At 43.9% G+C, this 18,678-nt stretch overlaps 1 protein-coding gene across 1 annotated transcript in view; it reads right to left on the minus strand.

Moving 5' to 3' along the window:
* Window positions 1-18,678, minus strand: part of AK7 (adenylate kinase 7) — a 55,331-nt gene that overhangs the window by 31,908 nt on the left and 4,745 nt on the right. Inside the window, exons 3-8 of the mRNA XM_023536624.1 lie at window positions 13,683-13,791; window positions 9,237-9,331; window positions 4,558-4,668; window positions 2,784-2,864; window positions 2,668-2,696; window positions 2,268-2,461 (exon numbers count right to left, since the gene is read on the minus strand). Coding sequence (XP_023392392.1) covers window positions 2,268-2,461; window positions 2,668-2,696; window positions 2,784-2,864; window positions 4,558-4,668; window positions 9,237-9,331; window positions 13,683-13,791 — 619 coding nt within the window. The remainder of the gene's footprint in view (window positions 1-2,267; window positions 2,462-2,667; window positions 2,697-2,783; window positions 2,865-4,557; window positions 4,669-9,236; window positions 9,332-13,682; window positions 13,792-18,678) is intronic.

The following is an 18,678-nucleotide window of genomic DNA, read 5'->3' on the forward strand; positions in this document are numbered from 1 at the left end:
ATACAGAGCCATAGTCAGAGGCACCCATGAGATCTATCAGATGAAGTAATCATCAAATGAAGCCTCAAATAGATGTTTTATAAATCAGTTCTGATGAGATTTATCAAATCCTATTAAGATAAATGAAGTGTAACCTCAGGGCTGAAATACTTTTCAAGAAACCTATAATTTCATCAGCTATCTTTAGTCGTCATCTGCATGCTATCGACACAGAAAGAAAATGCGTTCATATGCATGGTGTCTTTCTCACAAAATTTAAAATTACCCCCTCTAGCTGGGGGTAATTATCACCAGTTCATAGATGGAATGCTTAGTAAAGTATCCTGCAGGACCTTACACTTCGGATGAGTCCTTGAGCCTGGATTCGAACCCTGATCTTCAGACTCTAAATCCATCTTTTCCCATCATTAACTATTTCAGTAAATAAACAGTCTGGGTATTGTTTATGAATCATGTACTCAGTTATTTTAAATTGTTTTTAAAAAGGTAGAGGTGGAGGCCACTGTAGATCACTGAATCTTGAAAAATATTTTGGACTTTGGGAAACCATTTAAAAGTTTTAAGCAGTGAAGTGGCATCATCAGATCTGCTTTCCTTGCCTTGAAAAGGAATGATGGGAAGAGTCTAAACGGAGAGATGGAGGCCATGACAGTTGTGCAGACAAGAGATTGTTTAGCTTTACCTGGAAGTGGGGAGTCGGGGGTGTGAGGTTGGAGAGGAGGGAGATATTGAGGAGGCTGGCTTTATAGTACCCAGAGATTTTGTGATGGGTAAGAAAGAGGGGAGAGTTGGGTTCTAGCTGGTACAGCCGGGTGGAAGGTCGTCCAATGTTCTGAGCTGGTCCCTGAAGGAGCAGCAGTTTTGGGGTGACTGTAGGTACAGTTTAGATTTCTGAAACATCCAAATTGAGGTGCTGAGTAGGTAGCTGGATCTACAGAGCTAGAACTAAGGAGAGAGAGCCCCGCTGGTGACTTATGTTTGAGTCACTGGCAGCTATCCCGGAAATGAACAGAGCCACGCAGGTAAAGAGCGCGGATGAAGAAGAGGGTCTAGGGCAGGGGCCCGAGAACGCCGTCGTTCAGCGGTCGGGTGGGCAAAGAGCAGCTGAGAATGGACAATGAGAAAGGCCCTTCTTCAGCTTACCCTCGTCGGCTGTCATAACTCTTCTATTAAAAAGTCAAACCAACCAGCCCTCTCTGACTACGCTTCTCCTGGCTCCTGCCTTCTTCCTCTGTCCCACTTGGCAGCAACGTTTTCTGAAATACTTCTCTAGTCTCACCATCTCCACTTCCTCTATCCCCGTTTCTTCCCTCTTGAACCTGCTCATATCAGGCGTTTGTCTTACCCCATTCCGAAAAATCCAGAGGTCGAATCTCAGGTTTCGTGTTATTTGATTATCTGCAGCATTTGACACAGTCGTCATTATTGCTATTTAGAAACACTTTTTTCCATTGGGTGTTTTTGACGGTCCCCTCTTGTTGCCCCCTTACCTCACAGGGCACCCCTTCTCAGATTCCTTTCCTGGTTCCCTCCCATCTCCTTATAGTCTCCAAATATTGGAGTGTTCTGAATCTCTGCCCTTAGACCTCATCTCCATGTCTATTCTCTGTGACGTCATCTGGTCCTATGGCTTTAAACACCCCCCATAAGGTGGCAGCTCCCAACATTATGACCACTTCCCTGATCTCCAAACTCACACGTCCAACTCCCTCCTCAGTAACTAGACTGGGATGTCAAGCCATCCTTTACTTTCTGTCAGCCTTCCTTCCGCCCAAGCTTTGAACCAATCGCATCGACTCCACTCTCAATATATATCCCGAATCCGAACAACCTTCAGTACCTCCATAATTTCCGCCCAGTCTTAGGCACCGCCCCCCACCATGGCCTCCCCACTTTGCCCTCACCCCTCTACAGTACATCCTCAACACAGCAGTGCAGTAGTTAGCTATCCGTTTAAAACTTAAGACAGATTATGCCGCTTCTGTGCTCCAAATGGTCTAACAGTCTCACGACCCATTCGAAATAAAAGCCAGCATCCTCGCCAGGGGCCGCGAGGCTAGGCCGTGTCCGACTCCTGCATCACCTCTGCTGCTTCGCCGTCTACTGTACTCCGTTCTTCTGCGCACTGGTCTTTCGGCCGGTTCCTTAACATCGCCAGCACTTTCCTGCCTCGGTCCTTTGCACTTAGGGTTCCCACTGCCTGGGGCGTTCTTCCCCCCAGCGAGCACCTGAGTTGGCTCCCTCACGGCCTTTCCCTTTCTGCTCACATGTCACGTCATTGGAAAGGCCTTCCTCAGCCATCACGTATAAGACGTGAGCTCCCAACCCTGGCGCTCCCTCCCTCCCGTTCTCTGCTTTGCTGCTCTCCGTTTCCTCTGTCGACGTCTGAAATACCCTGCGTTCACTGGCTGAATTTGTTTCCGATTTATCGCTCTTCTTCTCCACCCCACCAGAACGTAAGCTTCACGAGTACAAACATAATATCACGTTATTCTATTTCAGGATCCGCAATGGTTTCCAGCACATGGCAGGCGCTCCGTCAAAGTTTGTCTCATGAATGAAAGAGATCCATCTTTTTCTTTATTATCCTGAGAGTGGTAAATACAAGTGGCTAATGATGGCAGAGAAAAACAGAAGGTTACGGTCTACACCCCTGTTCCCCTTCACCCTCTGCTACTACACAGGCACAGCCACACCTAGAAGCAATCCAAAATATCTTCAAAGTGGATAACCTTACTGTAAACCACGTTTTAAAAATCCTTGCAGACATCGAAAAGTCATACCTTAAAAAAAGAATGTAAGATACCTCCTTCCATTCCATACTGAAGTCCAGCAGCGACCACGTAAGTCACCAATTTTTTGATCTATTAGGTAAAATACAGGGGAAAAAGCTAAATGTAGTATTACGAATCATATTGAATTAGATTATTTTAGTAGCATTGGAAAAATTTAATGTTTTTATAATAAAGAAATATTACGACCATAGTCCTGCATTTTATACTGTCATTCACATCGATTATTTGTGTGTGTGAACAGTCATTCTCAACCAGTGAATTAAATTTAAATGATCAAAAAATCGTGGATTTTTTTTATTTGGGGTAGTGTCCAAAGTTTAATAAAATAATACAGTTATAGGATTCGGAATTGGAAGAAATATAGACCATTTAGTCTAGACCTTTTATTTTACTTATTTAGTTTAACCCCAAAAGTTTAATGGCTTGGCCAAAGTCCTAAATTAATGGATAGAAAGGGGATAGAATTCCTAATCTCATGTTGTTTCCTTCAGATATTTTATATTCACAATGTTCGTATTGCTACAAGTGAAAAAAAAAGTTTAATAGTAGGACAGAACTTGAACTTGGGGATATTCAAAGTTCCTATTGTAATATCCTCTGAGACCACTAGGTGTCATCTTAGAACTATTATTTCTACTACAGCAGGTCTTTCTAATAGGAAGAATGTGGTAGATGGAACCTTTAATGGTTTGAAGGTTCGATATGACTTCTACAAAAGTTCAATAAGAGTGATGATTATAGCACTTAGTTCACAGAATGTTGACGATTACATGTGAAGTACATGAGGATTACAAGAAGCACATGAGGATTTCATGATGCGCCACAGTAAAACATTCAGCACAGCGCCCAGCCCATCGTGAGGGAGCCCTCAATATTTTGGGTATTACTACTTATTCATCACCACGGCATTCTTGTCATCTATTTTGATCAAAGGTAACAGAAATAAAATAATTTCATAATATATATCAAAGGGATAAATTTTGCCGCAGCAGAAGGCTAATGTTGTTTACAGGAACTTCTCAGCTGTAAGTGTGTCTTGCTAATCGGCGACCATGGATGTGTCAAGATTAACTCTGTTGAATGATGGAGGTTTAGAGTCGGGAAAAACAAACAATCAAAACGCAGGCTTTGGCATCTGACGGATCTGGTTTGAATCTTAGCCCCCCCACTTGACATGTCTTTCCCACAGTGTCGACGTCTGCGAAATGGCGATAATTGCACGTCCACAGTGCTGTTGCAGAGGGAGATCAGACAAGGCCATGATGACGCGCAGTAAATCTGCGACCTTGAGCAAGTTACCTAACCTCTAAACGCCTCCGTCTGTCTCCTTGTTTGTAAGATGAGGTTAATACCCACTTTTCAGAGTTGTGAGAAACAAATGAGATAGATTCCAGGAAATGGGAGAATGAGGTTCCCCTCCTCGCCCTTCCAGCTCTGAGTCATTTGCCTCTTCTGGGATGAGCAACTCTCTGGACCTACCGATGCCTTGGTCAGTAAGCTGCTGCGGACCCAAATACGAGGCTTTCCGCTTTGCAGGCTGGACCAGAACCTGAGCCAGGACCTAAGGACAGTGCATTTCAGGGAGAGCGGAAGGAAGTTCAGAAATCTGTGGATGGAAGGACGAGGAAGCCAACTACAGGGATGGTTAGCGAGCTCAGATGATGGACGTAAAGCTCAGGGAACAGACCGGGCCATGTGCATCGTACGGTGCCTCAGAAAGAGCTTTCCTTACCCCAAACTTTTTCTACCACTCCAAACTTACATTTTTTCCTAATTTGAGAACCATTTTTTCGGCATTTATGTGGTCCAGAAAATTAGGGTGGTGCTTTCTTCTTCGATAATCCTCTTCAGTAAATGGAATCTCAGAATCATCCTGTGAAAGAAAACAGGCCAAACCCGATATGTTAGAGCTGTGAAAAACTTCTAAGCCCGGAGACGCTGGGTCGACCCTGTTCATTTAAGTTTAAATAAATTTTAGAACATTTAAGTGTTCTAAAAACTACTGTTTATTTTTATAGTGGTTTTTTTTTTTGGTTTTTTTCTGGAAATGTTTCACTAGCCAAATTTATCACTTACCCTTAATCTAAACAAAATTAAAAATCTAATGTCTTCTTTTATTTTGTAGGGAGAGTGCCAGGTCGTCACTGGGGTTCCAAATAGTCATTCAATAGCCCATTTCTTAATAGTTCTTGCCATGTATGCGGTTTCATTTTTAAAATTTAAGTTGGGATTTTTTCCCCTCTCTTTTCCACACTGCCCCTTTTCCTCAGATCAATCCCATGATAATAAGAACATATCACATGCACATTTCTGTCTCAGGCTTTAAAAACTGCTTCCATCAGATTAGACGAAATATTGGTTTGCCTGAGAATCAGGGATGAAAAATATTTCTCGACAGTCCATGGAGCTGTCTGTCACACTCTGTCTCCATGACTCACCCTCCTATGCTGTCCCATAGAGAGAAGCATCCAGAACAACTCAATTAAAACTGAAGAATGAAAGGGAGAAATTAAGTTCCATCATACAGAGTGACTTCTCCTAGATCCAACCAGATTTAGAGGTCCTACCTGGAGTAGGATTTTAAAAAATGTGGTGTTCAATAAGGAGCCTTTCGATCACATCCATTGGTCTAGTTAAATAACCAAACTGGAGCATTTGAGTCCAAGGCTTATAGGAAATTAATCAGAGAGGCAGATTTAGAAACACAGGCACGAGGTCCCTGAAGTAGCACAATTGTTGGCTAGTTTGAAAAATGGGAAGAAGAGACCAAATGATTGGAGCCAAGCTGAGAACTGGTAGGGAAGGGATGAGGTAGGCAATAGCCAGTTTATCAGGGCTTGTGGACCATGTGGAGTTTAGGCTTATTCTAAGAGCATTAGAAGGCATTGAAGGATTTTAAGCATTTTAAGCAGAACTGTAACATGATCTCGGTTTTATGTGAACAAGGCCACTTAGACTGTTTCTTGGATATTGATTCAAGAAGGTGAAGGCAGGCACCAGCCACATAGCCATTTTAGTAGTCCATCAAAACAAAGACAATAAGATGGATTTGTGATACATTATAGATGATGAATTAACAGAATTTACTGATGGAATTGGCTAGATTGAGCAACTGAAATGATGATGATGCCACTGGAAGAGAGACTGGGGGACAATTCGCTTTTGAGGGGAGACCAAGTTAACCCACCTCAATTCTTTATCCATAGCAAACACTCCATGAATACATGTTACCTAATTAGCTCACCCCTTAAATATGCCCAGTGGCTCACATGTAGTGTTACCAGATAAAACATAGGACACTCAGCTAAATTTGAATTTTGGATAAACAAATAATTTTTAGTATAAGTCTTAAATATCACATGGGATATATTTGTGCTAAAAATTATTTGCTGTTTATCTGAAATTCAAATTTAACTGAGCGTCCTGTATTTGTATTTGCTAAATCTGGGAATTCTACTCACAGAGTCTGGAAACAAGTCTAGTCAGTTTCGCCTTTGAACTGAGTTGCACCCTGCCATCCCCATAGCCCTGGCTAACATGACAGGGTGGCCAGCCTGCTCTCTGTGACTGGCTGCCCAGCACCCCTCTTCTGGGATTTGCCCCCACCTTAGCTTTTCCTCTGGATAAAGCCAATTCGCTAATACAGATGATCATTCAAATCACTAGATGAATCTAGGCCCGACCATGTGTGACAAATGGCGTTGTCCAGTCCTCTGACTCGGAAGGAGTTATTGTTGATCAAGCCCGTGTCGGCTTGTACCTGCTCAGCTATATAAAAGGGCGGGATTCTTGGTGGATTGCCTGTGACGTGCATGGCTTTCTGGTTTAATGCTTCTTCAATAATGAAGGTGTTTTCTCTCTCTACTACCTTGTGGAGAGGTTTTCTGGGTTGGGGGAAGATTTTGTTTTTAATTATATTTCCCCAACAGTATACCCGTGTAGTTTTTTCTCTGAATCATTTGAGAATACTTTGCAAACATCCTACCCCTTTTCTCTTTCATGTTCAGTGTATATTTCCTAAGGACATTCTCCTGCATAACTATAGTACGGATATGAAATTTAGGAGATTTAATTCAATAAGATAATTTTATCCAATCTACAGTCCACACTCCAGTTTGTCAGCTGTCCCAATACTGTCCTTTATAATATTTTCCCCTCCAGCATAGGGCCCAGTCCAGGCTCTCGTGCTGCACTGAATTGTCACGTCTCTTTAGTGTTCCTTACCTGAAACGGCGTTTCAGCTTTCTTTGTCTTTTATTGCCATTTTTTAGGAACATAGGCCATTTATTTAATCAAATGCCCTTTGATTTGGGTTTAGGTGAGGTTTCCACATAGCAAATCGTGTTTCCCCTGTATTCTCATCTACTTCCTTATCCCCTGGGATTATTTTGAAGCAAATCTCAGATATAGTATCATTTCATTCATAAATACTTCATTAATTTTATTGCAGTTGAATTTATCAAGCTTTGAAAAAATATTCAGCATGACTGGGCCTTGTAAAGAAATCCTTCCCTATGAATTCTATAATTTTCTTAAAAACTAAAGTTTTTACTTTTAATTATATGATCCGTCTGGAACTGACTTTTTGTGTGATGTGAGACAGAGAATTTTAGGGGGCTATGGAAATGTCCCGTGTATTGATTGCTGTGGGGCTTAAGCAACTGTATGCGTTTTTCAAAACTCGTAGAACTATACAGTATTAAGTGATCATTTTACCCTATGTCAATTATACCTTAATAAACTTGACTTAAAATCATCACAGGCCATTAAGGAAATGCAAGTTAAAACCATAGTGAGAGGATGGGGACATGCCATAAGGACACGGGAGCTAACATAAGAGCCATTTCCCACCATTTTCTTCAGGAACCATCTCTTCTCCACTCCCAGCCCATCTTTGCCTCTGAAAGTGGGAATGTGATCCCACGTCTGACCAATCAGCGCTCTGTATTCCCCTGGTGACTGGTTCGAGATTAGGCCCGTGACCTACGACCTGGACAAACAGCATAGCCCAGTCCTGGGATGGGACATGGCCAAAGCAGGAAAGAGAAATGGAGCTCTAGGCAGGCAAGCCTGGGAGCTGCTGCTGGGGGCCAGAAGGAGGGGAGCATTTCCCTGAGAACGAGGCCTACTCAGGAGAAAAGAGGCGAGAGAAGAGAGAAAGAAGGTAGCCGAGCTCTGAGGACGTTGTCTAAGTCTCTAGATCCAGCTGTGCCCAGAGTCCATTATTTGACCTACCAATTATGGAGTCCGTAAGTTCTCATTTTGCTTCAGTCAGTACAAGTTAGTACAAGTTATAACTGAGCGACCGGGGAAAATCGATCAGGCCAGCACAATGGTCAGCCAGTCAAGCGACCAATGATTGTTAGGTAGCAGACACTTTACTAGATACTCCGAGGGAAGGAAACATAACAGGAGTGACATGACTGGCCTGCTCCTTGAGGTGATGGCAAGCAAACAGAGTAGGTAAGTGAACTTTACAAGAAACAGAACATGAAACTTGGTCCCTGCCCTCAAGGGTTTCCTGGTCCGCCAAGGGAGAGGGGATTAAACAAACGAATGTCATTTGCTGCAATAAGTGTGATAAATCCCTAAATGATTCCTTGTTGTAAATAATGTATTCCATTGATTCTAAACGTGCATCATTTTAACTTCTCTGAAATTAAATGTGTCTTGTGAGTAATGGCCTATTACAATTGCCAGGGAGGAAGCATTGATGCTTGGCGCCTGGGTGACCTTGAGCATGACTGTTCATATTGTCTTCCCTTCCAACTGAGTTAGGTACTACAGATGTTGATCTAATTACCTTTTTAAATGTCTGAAAAGATTATACTGTGGTTCGGCACCGAAGTGAAAGGTAGTTCACAGGCACAAAGGTGGTGGAACAGAGCAGCAAAAATAAGTCTGATACTAATGAAAAAAGCATCGCTGGAGGAATGACTCCAAGTCCACAGTTTCTTGCAAAGTAATAACCACGTGTTATAGGAAAGGAAATACAATTTACAGCATGACTCAGGTTTGATACTGAGTCATTTTGTGGAAACAGAATGCAGATGCGATTCAGAGAAGTTGGACTCTGAATATGAACAAGTTTGGGGATCCCGTAACCACTGTATTTTGCTTATATATTCCTCAATGTATGCATAAGAATGTATATGACAAGAATATAGGCTTATATAAGTCTAAAAGAGAGCTCTTTCAAACCATTTAAAACAAAAGGTATGCGTGATAAGCAAGCATTTTTATAGTTAATAGGCAGCATGTAAAACGATGGGGCCCCTTTGAATTGAGTGAGCTTAGAGCCAGAGCTTAGAGCTTAGAGCTTAGTGCTGACTATGGGCTAGAGTTCAGGAGAGTAAGAATACAGAATCCACTGCAGCGAGTTCTCTCTGCACAGATTACCAAGGGTGAAATGTTGCATAAAGGACAAGCTGGTACACTTACGGGGTCCAGGGATTTGGAACGCGCCCAGGTCATCACCGTAGAAATTAAAATAAACATCTTCCGCTTCTCGATATGGCTGACTTCTTCATTCAGTGCTGTAGGGCCAAAAAGCCAGTGGTTATTTGGATTCCTGCAACACGTGTTTTCAAAGTCACACGCTGTTAGCGGGACTTGAAGTTACTCCTTTTTCCAGGAGCAGCTTAACACCAGGATGGCCACCCCGCCCCTCCCCCCACGCTTCACTGCCCAGGCCCCACTGTCATTCTCGGCTCTCTCCCTCCAGCTGCCTGAAGCTTCTGAGCCCAGCTGAAGACTTGAGCCCCCTTCCTACTCTGGCATGCGGCCGTGTGCGTTCGCTTTTTTGGAGGGCCAGTGATAGTAATAAATACAGCGGCATGGACCAGTACTATTCACGGGCTTCTTTGAATTCTCACCATTATGAGACAGGACCTACTCTGCTCTCTGTTTTACAGATGAGGGAACAGAGGCACAATTTGTCCAGGGCCATGGAAGGTAGTGGTGGGGTGCAGGGTGCAGGCCGAGCAGTCTGGTTGTACTGAGCTGTAGGACCAGCTGCATGGAGACTGGAGGAGGTGGTTCCATCGAGGTTGGGGAATGGGGATTAGGGCCCCAAATCAGCAGGTAAGGCCCTCTGATGACCTCACCTAAAGTAGCCCTATGTAGCCTAAGCCACTGTGGAAGGAAGTAATTTGAGGACTGCGCATCCTTCAGGCCCTGGGCAGAGGGCGGGATGGGGACAGCAGCCAGTGATCTGAGGGCCATGGGTGGGGTGTGGACGGCCTTGGCTAGGCGGGAAGGCTCCGTTATGAGCAAAGATTGTGGACACCGAGCAGGGGTCGGAATTTAGAACAGTGCTGGACGGAAGGGCGAGGATTTGATTTCCAAAGGGTTTGTCACTTTCCGGGAGGTCCCTCCAGACACCCTAGCACTGAATCTCCCGGAATGCTTTCGGCATGTGATTCCACTCAAATATTTTTCATGACGTATAATTTTCCAGGAAAAAAAAAAAAAAGTCCGAAGCGAAGTCTAATTCTAATTATCAGGAGAAATAAGTGACACAGTTGTCAGAGAACATGTTCAGTCCCAGGAGCTGATTCCTGACGACAAGCAAAACAATAAAATGCTGGCATCCCGAATGTAATAAACACGTGGATCCTGACCAGAAGATGAGGAAGCGTTATTGAATTAAGTCGGGGAGCACTATGTCCACACATTAATCCCGACACAAATGTTAATTTTGGTTTCTGTTTTTATTCTATTAACGAAAATGGCCTTTTCAATTAATTTTGCTCCATGGCCCTTTCCGCTCTGCGGTATTTCGGATTGGCCTCTTTTGCAAACGTTGGCACGGTTAGAGGTCCCTTATCTGGGTTATCCATTTCTATTTATGATCATTTTAATGGGTCTAACGTGATCCGCTTATTCACTTGTGAACAAGCCCATTTTATCCGTATACGCAAATTTCCTCTCATTTCTAATACTTCCTTCCTACTATGTCATTTTGCCTTCCTTTGATGCTATCTGTGAAAGGCAAGGTAGGAGAATTCTTTTCTATTAAACTATTTTAAAATAATTGAATAAAATATTATTAAGAAGTAATATGTACCCATCGCAAAACCAAACCAAAACAAAACGCCAAAATCTAAGAACGTGCATCAGATAAAATGACACAGTTCCCACCACTGTCCTCCATAACCTCACCAACCCCATGTCCCCCGGTGACGCTGATGAAAGACCAAGGGCTTCTGATTATACTTTCTTGCAGGCACAAATGCTCTATATCTCAAAAATGGGGTAATACAGTTAAAAGCTTTCCACCGAATAGAGTAATATTTTCTTAATTATATAAGGCTTTTTATCAGAATGAAGAAGGAAGTAGTAAAACATACTCTGTCTTTGAAAGCTCATTAAAGGAAATGGAGTATTGATAACATTCCCTTGAGGGGCACTAGGGCTGAGGGGTGAAGCTCGACTGTCTCAGCGGGAAGTCAATGGTTAATGACAAAAAATTCACAATCAAGGGACATCGGTGCAGGTGTTTTTATGTATTAAAAGGAACAAGTAGGTCGAATGAGGTTCCTTTTGTGGATTGGGGACAGGGTGGAAAAGAAAGGCAGGTAATTGCTGCTTTTTATTCTAAGCTCTACTATGCTTTTGAATTTTCAAAACACGTCCAGGTTTTATTTCAGAAAAAGTATTAAAAATTTAAGAAAATTGCAAATATACATTATGTAGAAATATCAATTTCAAAAAGCCTGGCACAAAATAAGAACTCAGTAAACATTAGCTCTGATTATTATTTTAGGTGGTGCAATTATTTTAGAAGGTGCAATTATATATCATCTGTAAATGTCTGCAGAGGGACAAAATGCACAAAGCCGGCTTTAGAAGAGCTCTGTTCCAAAAGATGGCACAATGTTTATGTCGCTGATTCGTAGCTTATTGAATGAAATCTAGGCCCAAAGTTACAAATGAGAAATCAACTATTCTAAGCTCCCAAGGAGTCCCTCGCACCCACAGACAGTACTTTTCCATCATGATTTCCCTGAATGTGGTACAGTCATTCCCGAGGCTCCATTCCAAGGATCCCCAACCTCTGGGCTGTGGATCAGTACTGGTCTGAGGCCTGCTGGTGGCCTGCTAGGAACTGGGCCGCATGGCAGGAGGTGAGCGGTAGGCCAGCCGGCGAAGCTTCATCTGTATTCGCAGCCGCTCCCCAGCGCTAGCATCACAGTCTCAGCTCCACCTCAGACCATCAGGCATTAGATTCTCATAGGAGCACCGGTCCCTGGGCCACAAAGGTTGGGAACCGCTGCTCTATTCCACTTCTTTGGATTTGAGCCAAAATCTGGCTTTGCTGTCGATCTTATTCAGAGGTTGTTAAAGTACTGCCTGACTTTTCAATAAAGTTTTATTGGAACAAGACCATTCATTTACACTTCATCTACGGCTGTGACCATGGCAGAGCAGCTGGATCAAAAAGACAAAAATATTTATTATCTGGCCCTTTACAGAAAAAGCCTGCTGACCTCTGATCTAATCTTCCTAAAACAAAGATACTGAAGCATAAAAAATATTGAAATGTAGGGTGCTCTGTGTCTTTCAGGCTGCCCTCCTGGTCCAGAAATAATGATTCAAATAAGCTGATCTGCTTTCTCCTTGGCTTCTAACTTGGATCACAAAGCACCAAATTGCTAAACATCACCCTGTTCTCTGAGACCCGAGGTCCTCACAGTTCACAATGGTTTTCAAAACATTTTAAAGCTGCAAATATTCCCCACAAGCCCCCCCTGCCCCCTGCTATCAGAGAACACTTGTTGGCTCGAATCGAATCCTCACAGTTAGAAATGGTTCCTCTCGTCTTAAAGTCACATCTCTCCTGTGACACTTTCCTTGTGACTGTGCTATTCTCTTCCCTGCATTAAAGTCTCTCATGTGCACCTTGGCTGTCTTGCAGGCCTCCAGGTGCCTGGAGGGCATAATCTTTTTCTTATTTGTCTTTGTACCCTCCCAATACATTTATTCTGCAGTGCCTGCAGAATGAATAAAGGTCGAATTTTGGAAGTTAATGTTTCATTTATTTTAAGGATTAAAAACATTCTATTCCTCGGAAGCACCCACTGTTAATTAAACAAAGAGGCCATTAGACTCAGGTAATTCTAATACCTTCCCAGCCCACAATGACAGCTTAAGCCTGTAAATGCCTCAAGGTTAAGAAATCAAAACCTAAGGACATGGGAGGGGGTTTGAGGGGGAGTGAAAAGGGGAAGGGATTAAGAAATACATTGGTAGTTATACAATAGTCATGGGGATATAAAGTACAGTATAAGGAATATAGTCAATGACATTGTAATAACTTTGTATGGTGTCAGATAGGTACTAGACTTATTGGAGCAATCACTTCAGAAGGTATATAAATGTCTAACCACTATGCTGTACACCTGAAACTAATATAATATTATATACCAACTGTAATTGAAAAATAAAAATAATGATTAAATGTTAAAAAAACAAAACAAAACCCTAAGGACAATCAATCACAAACAGCCAACTAGGCTCTTCCAAATAAGGTAAATGCTTAAGCAATAGCCAATCAAATTGCTTCTTTGCTTTGCTTCTGGCTTTTCTCTATAAAAGTCTTTCCCCTGGCTCCTGTAGATGGTGCGCTCCTAACCACTTTCGATTTGGCACAGCCCGATTTCAACTGATTTTTGCTCAGATAAACTCTTAAAATTTTTTTTAATATGCCTCAGTTTATCTTTTAATAGTATTCACAAGTATATTCATTAGCCTGATTTCATGTTTTAGGTAAATATCAGATCATTTTTTTTCCACGGTCCTAATTTGCCATGTGTTCATTAGATGAATCTTAGGTAAATTACACAAAGGTAGTGTCCTGGAGAGTAAAGGGCGTATCTCACTGACCAGAGACTGCCCAGATGGCTTCCTCCACTTGCTGAGGGTTCTCGTTGATGTTATAAATAATAATGTCACACTCCAGCAGTCGCATGAGAAGGTCTTCTCGAGAGATGGCCTGAAAAAGAGAATTGATGATCATTCGTTCGAGAAGCCAACAAAGTAACCTTAGTATTTGACAGAATGACAATTTCCAAATTAGATTTGCTGCACTGAAGAGTCCCACAGAAAAAAATTGCAGGAGGAGATTTCTATTTAAAATGAAATTTTGGCTCTCTTCTGTGTATGGTTTTCAAATAACAAAGAAGTTTATGAAAATAGCTGGGAACAGATGATTAAAAAAATGGCATAATGATCCTAGGTACTATTTCGGCATGCTGTTTACACCCCAATTCAGAAGGGAAGACTTAGAACACACTGGAAGAAAATGTGGGAGGCATTTAAAACTAACTCAAACTCAATGCAAGATTATTTGAGCAATTAGATATCATGAATCACTTAGATGTGCTGATGAGTGATTTATGTCTATTGTTTCAGAAGTCTCAAGATGGAATTAATCTGTTCTCTTTGTAGATGTAAGGTATCTTATTACAGTTGACAGTTGGGAATACTTTAAAAAAAATTTTAATGGTTAAAAATATAAAGTTCTTACATTAGGCAAAAGTTAACTGTAGTGATCATTGTATTTTAACTTATTCCTTGCTATGTGGATGCCAGCACATTTTCCAATAGTGCAATACCGTGGGTGGGTATAAAGATAACCACACAAGGACTCTGCATCTGCAAACCAGTGTTTGCATTTGTCCTGAGGATCAGATGTTCCCCACCGATCCTTGACCGGTTGCATCAAAACGAACTTGGTCTCTTAGCACAGTATGTTGGAGAACGAAAGAAAAGCGGGTGCCTTTTCTAATCCTACAGGGTTTCTCTGGTGGGGTTAATGCATCCATGTCAAATTCAAGAGCATGGACTGCTAATTTCTCCAGCTCATTCTCTAATTCCTCTCACACCAGCTGTATTAGTTTCCTGGGGCTGCCGTAACTAAGTACCGCAAACTGAGTGGCTTGAACGACAGAAATTGATGTCTCTGGAGCCTAAAAGTCCAAGGTCAAGGTGTCAGTAGGGTTGGTTCCTTCTGAGGCAGTGAGGGAGATTACACTCCATGCTTCTCTCCTCTCTTCTGGTGGCTTCCTGGCAAATCAGATCTCTGCCTTCCTCTTCACATGACATTCTCCCTGTGTGACATCTGGGTCCAAATCCCCTCTTTTGATTGGCATTCCAGTCACATTGGATTAGGAGACCACCCAAATGACCTCCTTTTAACTCGATTTCCTCTGTTAAAGACCCTGTCTCCAAATAAAGTCACGTTCTGAGATTCTGGGGGTCAGGACTTCAACAGACTTTTTTTTGTGTGTTGGCGGGGGACTCAACTGAACCCATAAAACCGTCGACTCAATTTCTTTTCCAGACTGAACATGCAGAAGACACTCTGAAAATGTGGATCCAAATGTAGACTTTTACCTTGTCAAAAGCGTGACAGTGCGAGAGGACAGTGCCCTCCTGATACACTCAGGATGGATCTAGGTTCAGGAGGGACCCAAGAAAGGAAGGAAGAAGGAACACTGGAGACACCACAGATGCGTGCTCCCGATGCAGCCCACGACAAAGCAGAGAAAGCATCTGAGTCGGGCCTGTGAAAGCACGCGAGCGTGGGGGCCAACGAGGAACACGCGTGCTGGTTAAATCATGGCTGGATCGATTTAGGATGAAAAAGGCACATTTTCAAGAGCACAGTTGTCCTGACCAGATGTTGAGCGACCACGTGGATGCATTCATTTGTTCATCCAACAAACATTTGTGGGCCCTGTTTTAACCCCAAAGATAGAGGCAAAAATAACATATGGTTGCTAATAGTAAGGAGCAGTGTGTGTGTGTGTGTTGTTGGGAAAACTTTTAGCAAATAATTATAGTCTAATGTAGACAAGGACACAACTAAGCGCATATGAAGCCCTTGTACAAATTAGAAAAAGCTAGCCTGCTCTTGGTGGAAAAATTATACGAAGGCATCTACTCTGCGGCGTACTGTAGCCGGCAGAACGGGCTGCTTTTCAGGCCCTACTCATGCCCTTAGCCGGGCCCCCTTGTGCAGTGTACAACCTGTACAGCCTTACATGGCAGCCTCCAGTGAGGAAAGCGCTATCGTAGAGGTACATTTGAGATTGGATGGACCTGAAGGGATATGTGGTTATGGTTTGCAGGAGTTGAAATTTCAGCAGAGCCTGGGATGCTGAGCCCAGTGGAGGCGCCTTTCAGAGCCTGGAGCAGCTGAATGTTGTCCATGCTCCACTCTCTCGCTCTTCCCCGTGGCTCTGGCTCTACTGATGCTGTTTCAAAGCACGCCGCACGCTTCCCCAGGTGTCCCCTCGCGTGGCATTTCCTTGCTCCCTTATCGATCGGCCTGGCAAGCTCTACTCCACCCTAGAGGCCCAGTCTCAGCCCCTGCTTCTCTGGTAGACCCCAGCCTCCCAAAAGAGGGCCATCTGCGGGGACTCTGCACTGCTGGAGGCTCGAGGACTCCAGACCAGTGGGCCTTCGGTGGCCTCGATCTGTGGGCGGGGGTGGGATTTGAGGCCCCCTTTGCTTGGCTCTACAGAGAAGACACAACTCAGCAACCACACTTTCGGAGCGCTCTGGGTGCGGCCGTGTGCGCCCCTCTGCCGTCATGTTCACTATGCTGCCGGGGTGCTAATCGTCTACATCAGAATCCCTGCTAGGCTGGGAGCTCCGTGTTCACCCGTGTGGCTCCTCAGGGGATTCAGATCCAGGTGTAAATGGAGAGAGATGATGGAGATCTGAACTAATGGACATAGCTCTGAGAAAGGACGCGCCCCGCAGAAAGCTGTTAAAGAGATAGGTCGAGGACCCCATGACCAGGAGGTGGGGGCAGCCAGGAGCCACGGTGACACCAGGCTTTTAACTGTGGTGGGGGGAATGCGTGGTGCATGTTGGTTGTCTACAAACTTCTGTTTGCTCTTTCTCTTTTTTAGCAAAACCCCGATTTTGTTCGGACGCTCCCCTTCTCACCTTGTGGGAAACCAGCTCCTTCCTCTAGCTCAAGGGAGGAGCCTTATTGATCTAAGGGTCAGTGATTGGCTTAGGAGTGAGCATGTGACTTAATTTAAGACAGGGAGGTTCAAGGAGATGTTCGCGGAGTGCTGCTGGAATGTTCGTCCTCCTTTCTGAGACTTTCGGGAAGTTCTCTTTGCCAGGTGTTGCTGTGTATGAATGTAAGGCCCTGGACTATTGCAGCCTTGCTGGCAGCCTGAGCATGAAGTCAACCCCAGAGGAAAGCAGAGCCCAGAAAGGGGCAGGAAGAGGAGCCGCAGCCCCTGGATCATGCCAGCCCTGAAGCTGCATCTTCTAGCCACATGCGCTGAAGAATTTCCTTATTAAGCCAGTTTGCATTGACCTTTTTCTATTCCTTGCAGCCCCTCAAACCTAAACTGACACAGGCATCAAGGGCCTTAATAAAAATTATGAGTACGGACGGCAGAGTGGATTTGTGGAGGTATGTAAACAAATTTACTTTGGAGTATATTGATTTAGAAGTGCCTGTGAGACATCTGGAGGCGTGGGCTAGGAGTCACGCCTCTTTGGGTCAACAGAGCTGGAGACAAATTTGAAAGGCGTTGGCAGTGGGGGAGCTGAAACCATAGGACTGGGAAGCGTTTAAGAAGGTTACCCCTTATGAGAGGGAGGAGCTCTGGGAAAACCACAGTAAGGAAGGGCTGGGAAGAGGAAAAGGAGCCAGTGAAAGGGCCCGAGAAGGCGGGCTTGGCCGTGTAAGGGGAGCCGGGTGTGGCAGCTGCAGCAGGAGGAAGGAGTTTCTCCTGGGAAGCCAGCTAAGATAGGCCCCTGGGAATTAGGGGTTCATGGTGACACTGAAATGGTGGGGACCGAGCCTGCTGGCACTGGACAGACCAGGGACTGGGGAGCGCAGGAGCGAGTCCTGTCAAAGTGGCTGAGCCCTCCCTGAAGTTCAGCGGTGGCCAGGGCCAGGGCCAGAGAAAGGCTGGTGGCTATCAGGGAGGCCAAATTAAGTGTGCGTGGTTTTTTTGTTTGTTTCTGTAGTGGGGAAGATCTGAGCATATGTATAGGCGGAAAGAAAGAAGCCAGCAATGAGTGAAGATCCAGAAGAGTGGGAAAGGGCATAAGTGGTGAAGACAGTTCCCAAAGATGGCAAGAGAGGACTCATTCATTCAATTTGCAAACATTTATCGAGGACCGCTTTCTGCCAGTCGCTGTGCTAGGTGAGGCACAGTCTCTATCCTCAAGGAGCTGATATAGTCAGTGAGACTCACAACAGATAGATAATAATAGAACGTGAAAAGTGTTATGACCTATGCAGGAAAAGGATGCTATGGTTGTTCCAGAAAAGAGCTCAGGATCCAAACTGGGAGCGGGGAAGTAGGAATCATGGAGGGCTTCCTGGAGGAGATGGCACCCTGAGTTAAATCTTGAAGGACGAATAGGGCTGGTCGAAGGAGGGAAGAGGGAAGACCGTTCCAGGGTACAGCATATCCAAAGCTGTGTGGTAGGGCCTGGGGAGTATCAGGCAGGATGATGGGAGGAGGTAGTCTGGGAGGAACACCCCTCCTGGATGTATGTATGTATGTATGTATGTATGTATGTATGTACTTATTTTGAGTGTTTACTATGTACTAACCTCCTGGAGGTATTTAAATGTCTCAGGATGAGGATCGCATGGAATTTTCCAAGGGGAGGCAGCACTGTTTCTCAGTAAAACAGGAGTATAACAGCTTATTGTTCCTCACTGGCTTACTACGGAAGGAGGTTTCTCTTTCACAAATAGTGTTCACCGTGGCCAAGGGTTACGTTAGAGTGATACAGGGCAGAAAATATTTTAAATACAACATATATAGAGAGAGAAGTTTAGGAGTCTGAAAGTCCAGATTACATTCATACTTCCCAAAAATATCTTATT

This window comes from Pteropus vampyrus, unplaced genomic scaffold, assembly GCF_000151845.1.
Source record: "Pteropus vampyrus isolate Shadow unplaced genomic scaffold, Pvam_2.0 Scaffold164, whole genome shotgun sequence".
Taxonomy (NCBI): Eukaryota; Metazoa; Chordata; class Mammalia; order Chiroptera; family Pteropodidae; genus Pteropus; species Pteropus vampyrus.